Source organism: Lygodium microphyllum, chromosome 21, assembly GCF_053477565.2.
Source record: "Lygodium microphyllum isolate KBCC chromosome 21, Lygodium_microphyllum_v1.1.10, whole genome shotgun sequence".
NCBI lineage: Eukaryota > Viridiplantae > Streptophyta > Polypodiopsida > Schizaeales > Lygodiaceae > Lygodium > Lygodium microphyllum.
This window is the reverse complement of record NC_141155.1, coordinates 65,761,368-65,770,818: the sequence shown is the minus strand read 5'-3', so window position 1 is coordinate 65,770,818 and position 9,451 is coordinate 65,761,368. Positions and strand designations below refer to the sequence as shown.

The 9,451-nt window shown below is 39.9% G+C and overlaps 1 protein-coding gene across 1 annotated transcript; it reads right to left on the bottom strand.

The window, feature by feature from the left end:
• Window positions 1-5,793: 5,793 nt before the first annotated feature.
• FUT13 (fucosyltransferase 13) lies at window positions 5,794-9,239 on the bottom strand. The gene is made up of 3 exons (XM_087661912.1): window positions 8,280-9,239; window positions 6,881-7,054; window positions 5,794-6,788 (listed from the first exon to the last, which is right to left on the bottom strand). The coding sequence occupies exons 1-3, from the start codon at window positions 8,823-8,825 to the stop codon at window positions 6,219-6,221; spliced, it is 1,290 nt and encodes a 429-aa protein (XP_087518038.1). The 5' UTR covers window positions 8,826-9,239; the 3' UTR covers window positions 5,794-6,218.
• Between the last annotated feature and the right edge of the window lie 212 nt (window positions 9,240-9,451).

The window sequence follows — 9,451 nt, the reverse complement described above, 5'->3', positions numbered from 1 at the left end:
AGGCATTTATTTTCCCTCTCTGAGCACCCCATTAGCACTTCCTAGAATATAAAGGACTCTCCCAGCATGTCTGCAAGGACTCCAATTTCGCTATCTAGCCAATGTAGTCCATACAAAACAGTCATGCAGCTGCAAGGTATCATCATCATGACTGAAATGAGGCGACCACCACAATGCATATACGAAATTCCCTCTGGATCCCAGAGCAAAGCTGAAGATCCTATCCTTTTCTTGTTGGGAGGTAACCAAGGAAAGTACAATCCTTCACCCATGAACTTATGTCAAATTAAGGATTGCTCTGCCATGATATGTCTGCCTGAACCACTTGGCAAACTCCTCATTGCCAGGAATGCGCCCCATAAACTAAAAGAATAGGAACACAGGTAGCAAACTCTGCATACCTCTGCTTAATGCGCCGGAGCAAGAAGGCCACACGAGTCGTGAACATCTTAGCATTGGACGCGGCTACGTCCACCTTTCTTCTATTAACTGAATGACGTGTTGCTTCTCCATTTGCGCCATGTCAACCTTGCTGCCTTTTGCGGCTGCCACGAAGTCCATCTCCATGGCTTCTCCATTCCTTGCCTGCTTCTTGCTCAGATGGGTTTGTTCGTCATCGTTGGATGGAGGTCTCTTCCCTCCCCCAACTTGCTGCAGTGGGTGGGGGCGGGGGCGGGCGCGGCGGGCGCCACGTGTCAAGTGGCACAGGTTTAACTAAACGCATTTTTAAATGACTACTAGGCACTCCGCGCCTAGACTCGCCCCGGCGCGCGATTCCCCCGCGTTTCTTTGTGGGGAGGTTGGGGGTTGCCACGTGGCACCCGCCCCCAACCTCCCCTTAACTAATAGTAAAGATTAAAGGTGACTAAATGCTCCACTCACTCATTAAACCTAACAGGCCTCTATTTCGTGCATTTCTTAATAATATTTATCCCAATTATTTGTGGGATTAGAGGATCTCCCAACCTAAGGCACTTGAGCTTTTTGGTGTTAACAACATTGAGGATTTTGACGAAGTCAAGGTTGCAGCTTTTTCTAATAGTTACTACATATGTGACAATCATGGCATTTCGCTTGCGATTACCATGAGCGGCATGAAGGCAACCAAAAAACAAATTGAATCCACAAAACTTCAATAAGGTTTAGTGGGCCTTAAAATTTGTAGCTATAGGCAACCAAATTGATGGACTCCCCTACAATTGATAAAGTCTCCAAGAAAAATGGTGAAGCATCCTACTTGCAAGGTAAAACCTAAACAAAAAATATGATACTTCAAAAGGGAAAATAAGCCAATCTCTTGGGAAAGAAACTATTAGACAATCCAAAACTACTAGTAATAACAATGAAGTTAATAACGTGTCACAACCAATACACAAGTTGCTAGAAATATTTTCACAATGCTAGGAGATTATAGACGCTCAATGATTTGTGCCTTTGGGGAAGTAGAACCCGAGATTTGAACTTGCACACCCATGATACTCAACCTACACACAAACCACTAGGCTGCAACCCCATTGGCATGCTAGGAAATTATAGATATGAGGAGTTCGATGTTTATTAATATGGGGCACACTAAAGGAAAATCAAATTTGCCTTCACCAAGTTTGAGAGTTCTTCTGTCCTATTCAAGCCTTGAATTATCGATGACTCATAGTCAAGATACCACAAACTAGTTTTCCAAAACTAGTAAATCAATCAATGGGGTCATATCCTAGCGGTTTGACTATGGGTTGAGTATTGTGGGTGCTTGGGTTCAAACCCTAGGTTCCGCTTCCTCAATGACACCATATCTAATCACATCCAAATTCAATCAATCAAGGGACATCACCCTTCAAATTTTACTACTCTTTCTTGGGAAACTACAAGTTTTATGCTAAGATTGAGCACACTAAGAAGATTACTAAAGAAATCAAGGGAATAAAACATTGCACAAAATATAGAGCTCAAATCATTATGGATTCTTGAAGGGGAGGTACCCCCTTACTTCTACATGTAGGCGCTAAAATCCAAGAAGAAAATGGACTTGATCATCATGATCATATATGATGAAGGAAAGGTCTATGTAGATCATAAATCTGAATAGAAGCAATTTTCAACAAATACTTAGCTATTGTTGATGATGTTGACCCAAGGATAGATCACCAAGGGCAGCAAGCCTCAGACACTTCCCTGTCGAATTCTACCAACATTATTGACACTCTATCCTAAGGAATGTTAGAGGTACTCAATCACATCCGGATTCCTTGAGTAGCATCTCATTTCATTGACAAAGGGCTAGTTCAACTCATCCTAAAGAGTGCTCATAGAAGTAAGCCCCCTTAATGGCAGCCACTAACAATGCTTAATGTCATCTATAAGAGGCTTGGACAGGACACCAATTGAAAGAATCAGATTCCTATTATTTAAGTTCACAAATAGATTCCAACACCCTATTGTGTAGGGTAGGAGGATCCATGACAGTGTGATGAACCTAGCTATGATCATGGATTATACACCTAGCCAAAACAAGAGTTAGTTGTTCATCAGTATGGATTTTGAGAAGGCATGTGGTAGATTCATATGGCCTTTTACTAAAGGTAATGATGGATTTGGGCTTTGCCAAATAATTTTGCAATTTGATAGTAGCTCTATTTGTTGATGCAATAGTGTGCGTCTCCATAAATGGTTATAATGCTAATGATTTCTCAATAAAAAGATAAGTGAGAAAGGGCTACCCCATAGCTCCTCTCCTCTTTGCACAAGTCACTATACCTCTCTTAAGGAACCTTGAGCTTAGAGCAAGGGACAACTCTCTAATGGCTTTGACCCTCTCGGATGAAAGCAAGTTTGTTGCTCAAATTTTCACAGATGTTAACTCCAACTCAATAATTGCAAAGGAATAGTCAATGCCCAAATTTTCAAGCTCAAAAATCAACGACCACAAAAGAGAACTACTTATAGTGGCTAGAATGATCACGTTGAATGAGTGGCTTATCCTATTTTCAAGATAAGTGAACCAAGTATTACCTTTTGATACCTAGGCTACCCCATTGGAATCTATATTGCCATGAAAGATACATTTGAATGGTTCTAAGACAATTTAAAATAACAAGGGTCCTACTAGATAGCTTTGGGCTCAACCAATAAGAAGCATAGTGGCTTCAAGATTCAATAGGAAGAATTATGCGATCATGGCCAACTTCTTGTGTTGCAAAGACAACCAACCCCTCTAAAGAGTGGGTTATGTGCAATGGTATCCCCCTATTCACGGCAATGAAATGAAAGGACCTACAAGTTCATAATCCAAGATGGATTATGAAGGCAACAAACAATTGGAAGAAATAGATACTACATGATTCCCTTGTTTCCTTTTTTGGAGGAGTCTATCCTTAAAGGAGTTGGAAATACTCAACTCAAATTGATACAACTTTTCGTATTTGTTGTTAAAAAAACACTGCATAAAGAGCTCACACTATCAATCACATAAATAAATGAACACAAATTCGTACAACAAATGTAATTGGATAAGAACAAAAAGCACTTATCAAATTGGAATACAAGTGCATGCATCTATGGCTCATCTCTTGTACTCTAATATTTAATTGTTCTCATATCGCTTGTTTGCGGTGATAGTGTGAGTATTGAAAGTCATGATAGAGTGTCGCTCCAAGTATAGCTATCAAATTATTGTGATATGAAGGTTGATTATGATGTTGACGATGTTGTTCTTTGGCAATAGCAAGTTCACCATTGTCTTGCTTGACATTCTAAAACATTGAGTTGAAATGGTGCTAAGGGTTGTCAAAGGCCTTGGGATCCATTGCCAATACCATGCTTACCCACCATGAGGGCAACTATCCTTTCATCTATCCAATCCATTCATCAGTAGACTTGACAAATATGCACTTAGATGATTATACCAGACAATCCATTCATCAGTAGACTTGACAAATATGCACTTAGATGATTATACCAGAAAGACATTAATTCAAATGATCACATGGTAAGGACTAACACAAGTGGTTATTACCTCTTTATTTGTGTTCTACTTGGATAAAGTCAAATGTAGCATAACAACCACTAATTCGAGCCAATTGTTAGCATTAGCCCAAGGGGCTATGATCTCTATTTGTCTTGCCATTGGATTCAAGTTTGCTTTGTTCAATATTTTTCTTTAGCTTTTTCTAATATTTCACTTTTTAATTAACAAATTATAAATAACATGTAGGGCAATGAGTGCTAAAACATTGCAAAGTTTATTAACATTGCTCATTAGAAAATGTGTTATGAAAATGATACAATGACAACCTACTTAAGTGGCTCACTTTTTTGAATTGTTGAATTAAGAGGTAATTATTTTAGCTTAATTTCCTTTTTTGTCTAAACTCTTTCTTTTTAAAGAAGAATCTTGACAAAGCCCTTATTTTTTGAAATTAAAGTAGTTGTAGGAGCTCTTCTTGGAAACAAAGGGGCAATGCTCCAAGACATCCTAGTGTGCACTTAAAACTAGTCTAAGCTAACCATATAAAGGGCAAGATTTATACTTGTGTTCAACATGGAAGCAACTAAGTGGACAAAGAAAATCGCAGCGTGAGTGACTAAACAAGTGTGCACAAGCATTCATTAGATTGCCCCTTTTTTTGCTTAAAACGGCCAAAGCAAGGATTACTTTAGTATGAAATGGCAATCTTTATACAAATAAGAAAAAATCACATTTAATTAAAAGCATACCTGTTAACTCCAAAGAAACTAAGTTGTATTTTAATATAACAATTCACCAAGCCATTGTACCGTTGTTTGCCTTAACAAGAAATATTACCACCTAGCACCCTATCACCATGTAAGCACTACCAAATGCATTTAACTCAAAACAATGCCTTCTCAATTCACTACATGTGCTAGCCATGGCAACATAAAATAGCTTGTAACTCAAAGATGAAGCACGAGCCAAAAAATCATAAATCTGTATAAATGCAAGTTAGCAAAACTTTGCATACATTTGCATAGCTAGATTGAATTTAAAAACTCAACATATTCAATAATATACTAATAACATTAATATGTCATATTGACACCCCAAAAGTCAGTGAGTGGAGGGGCAGGGATGTGGACATGTGCATGTTTATGCAATTGTGTATGCCTGCTTGTGTGTCTCATCTAATGAACACGCCCTTGTAAAAAGTAAACTTAAGTTCATACAAAGTGAAACAAACCCTTAGCAGTCCATGTGTCTTATCTTCTGACTCTCAAGTGATAGATATACTACAAGTGGAAGATCAAGATCTCTTTATTATACGGAGTAGGTACAACAGACCATGTGTAGGGCGGGGGGGGGGGGGGGGGGGGGGGGGGGGGGGGGGGCGCTGGGGGGGCCGCGTGTGTTATGTAATCTTAATAAGTAGTTGTTGACAATTTGATGCTTACTGGCCCTTATCAAACTGCCAACAAGAAAGCCTTTACACCCTACTCTTGTGGGTAAAGCAGGTTTTTGCCTTCTTTTTCCCACCAAGCAGGTTTTGCCTTCTCCCCCCCCCCCCCCCCCCCGCAGGCATTTACCTCCCTACTCTTTCGAGCAAAGCAGGTCTTTGCCTCTTCTTTCCCCTTTCACTTCTAAACCTTTGGCTCTGGAATGAGTAAGCATTTGTGGTCATCTTATTTCGACTTTTCTCTCCATGGTAGGTTTTCACTTCTTTTGGGACCTCCCACAGGAGGGTATTATGTATATGAAGTAATACCAAACAAGAAATAAGAGACCCTCTTTAAGCCTTCAACATTAAAATTCACTGCTTTCAAAAAGGAATTTGAACCCCACAAGAAGCACAACAAATAACCCCCCTGAGGGACTCTAGGGTATTTATAGTTAAGTTTTTGTGGGTAATGTGATGGAATTCCATGTAATGTTCTGACCTAGAATGTCGATTTTCTACAACCAGAGTTCTTTTATCATTAATGGAAACTTGTGTGCATTGAAGTAATCTTTTGCCCAGATGTAAACAAAGAATTTTCGTATGATCCATGCAAACTTCTGAACCACTGGTACATTTTCCTTGAGAATCAAAAGTAGGTAGTGATTTTCAGATCCATGCACAACTCGTTATGCCTTCTGAATCAACCTCTGGCATCGAATAAGAATCAGAAGTGTCTCAAGGTTTCACACAAGAAAGGCTTGCCTCCCCAACATATTTTAGCCATATAAAGATGCTGCATCCTCCATTGAGTTACTGAGAACACTTCTGCCTTTAACTTGCAGCAGCACTTTTTCCTCCAAGTTTACTGACTGTAGCACACAATCTACAGGGCAATGAATCAAGGCTAACAGCTCGTGTGTGATAGTAATTCCCAACTATGCCACATCTTCGCCAAGCATGATACTCAGCATACAGCACTGGATCATTGGCCACCCTCTCAATGTATGTTGCCAACTCCTGATGCGTCCTAAACTTTGAGGCAACAATGATTGAATTCGGAGGGACAAAATCTTGTACATTTGGAGCACCAAAATATATAGGAATAGCCCCTGCATCTAGGGCATAAAAAAGCTTCTCTGTAACATAGCTCTCAGTCATTGTGTTCTCAATGGCCAGAACAAATTTGTAATGAGACATGGCACAATGCAAGTGGTAAGCCCAATAATGGTTATCACCATAGCTTCCCTTGCATTCAGGGTACATCCTTAATATTGCGTTTTCGCCACCAACATTATTTAAGCACTTCCCAAAAGAATGGTGAGGCAACAATGATAAAAACTCCTGAGCAATTGCATTTCGATCACTTAGACAACGAGATGAAGACCAGTAGACCAGGACATCCTGTTAGGTAGCAAAACTGGACTAGGTTAATTAACCAGCTGTCAAGTTATCACCTAATGTGTATAACCAAAGTGAATTTAAGTTGCACTTACAGTCTTCTTGATCGAAGAGACAAAATAGCTCCTATGAACATGAAAAGAAGCTCCTGCATAAGTAGCCTGGACTGTGTCACCAGCATGATAGCTGATAAAAATATCCTCATGTCCTGAAGATTTTCTTCCTGCTTCCAAGTCCAAATATGCCCTTAAAGGTTCTCCTTGCCGCCTCTTTCAGAGCAGAAAAGATGAACCATTAGACAAGGCAAATACGAAAAGGTTTAAGCTTTGGAACCTTACCAAAGAATGAAATACACTTGAACATGGTCACTTGATAAGGTAAGTGTGTTCATCAATGTAAGCAAGCAAGCACAATAGATCATGTTTGTCACTTTAGAAAGTGTTGATACACCACCAATGGGTTGTCTAAAAACCATAATTTTTAAAACAATTTCCAAGCTCACTTGACATCTTGCGGTGCCTTGTTTAATAAAATAGCCAGATGATAATTGAAAACAATCCTACGCTAGATAATAATTGAAAACTATCCTACACAAACAAACCCAAGAAGGCCCCTACAGGCTTCGAATATAAGGCCATAAATGATCCTGAATAGATTTGGACACTTACGAGCATGAAACATTTTAAGTTGTTTCAAGATTGATACACGGCACTGTGATGCCCTTATACATGACACTAAAAGATAGGCATGACACATGACATTTTGGGATGTGCAAGTGGGTGGTTCACACAGGCTTCATAACAGTGTTTCATAAACAAAATACAAATTTCGTGGACAGCACAAAATAATCTTATCCCAAAGAACCATAAGACCCCATATTGAGTCTTGCTGAAAGCAGGACAGCTTAAGATACCAAACATCTAGAAGAAGTGTGAGAAAGGTGTACCAAGAAACACAAAAGCCAACCTACTGCATATAAAGGGATTACTACCCATACACCATGCCAATGCTTTTCCAAGGAACAGCTCATCTGTACAGGGGTATTCATCTTTGTGGAAGAAAAGGATTTTCCCATTCATTGATAAAACCATAGGCCTCCTAAATCTTTCATGGAAAAATTTCTACTGTCGGATGAATACAACAGATGCTTGCAAACATGTCATCAGATATTGAGACATCATCAAGCAGTGCAAGCAAGTCCTACTTCAGCATAAATGTTAGGTTCACATGGCAGCTTATAGGAAAACTTTTCCACAAACATTTCCTGATCATCAAATATAAACTAGGCTCTAGCACATGCAACTAATGATAAAACAAGACTCATCCAGCATAATTCTCAGCAAAAACTTGTTTTCAGAAAAGAAACACTAGAACTGATTTTGAAACCAAAGGAAATGTGCAGCATGCTATCAGGAAGTTTTTTTAAACCTCTATCCACGCTCAGTCTGTGCCAGTACGTCAAAAAGATCTACAGGCATTAGTTAGATGACTTACCGTTAAAGGAGGAGTCGCAGACTCAAAAAGCAACGCATCTGGATCGTCACCTAGCACCTCAGACTTCGTCAACATGCAAGTGAGGCCGCATTGGCAAGAGTAGAGATTCTCAAGGTTGTCTGGAAGCCATGTCCACTGCTTGATATGGACCGTTACATGCTTCATGTTCAAAGAACTGCACGAAATTGCATTCGGATCTTGCAGGCTCGGACTTTTCGAATACACCTTGTCGTGTTTTTTCCTGAACGCACCACATCCCCATCTTGCATCCCACCGCTTGTACGCATCAAGAATATCAGTGAAATTGAAGTCTGCTGCTGAGCTATCCTGATCTAGACCTGGTGCAATTGTCGCAGGTGGTGTGGTCCGCACATCACCGAGTGTAAACAGGCAGACGAAAAGCACAGAGGCTAAGCCGGCACAGTGCAGCCAGGACCTTCTGGAAAACAGTTTCCATGCAAGGGCTGTTTTCTTGAAGCAAGCAATGGCTTCCCTGTGAGCCCAACCCCTCATTCTTGAAAGTGCTTCTAGGTTTACATGTGTCATAAAATTGCTGTTCTCCCAAGGAATTGTGTGCAGGGTGCAGAGTAAACGCCCTTAAAAGCTCAGATCCACCATTAAATCTGCAGGCCTGCACCGGACAAATTATGTACCAATAAATCTGTGTGTTCCACCATCAAATCTGCACCCCTGCACTGTACAAATTATACACCAGTAAATCTGCACCCCTGCACTGTCCTGACGGATGATTTTTTGGCTTGGGATCAAATCATAAGGCAAACGCAATTCCTCCTGCCACAAACAATAGCATTAACGTAATAATCTCTGATTTAGAGCCTTAATCAAACTCCAGCCGACACGGTTTTTTGCATTGATATTTTGCAAGCACCCAACCCTCGTTTCAGTTCCGTTCGGACTTCGGTCATACAAAACCATGTGCCTGTTAGTTTTCACATCTGTGTACGATAAATATATTGCATGCATATATTCATATTACGCACATGCATTCATAACGAACAAAGCTTGGACTTCTCTTACACAAAAATATGTATGTATGCATGTATATATATAGCACACATATGCTGATGCATGTATACATACAAACATACGTACATATAGACATAGATACATATGTGACGAATGAAGCACCGAATGGAAAGGATTCATAGGGC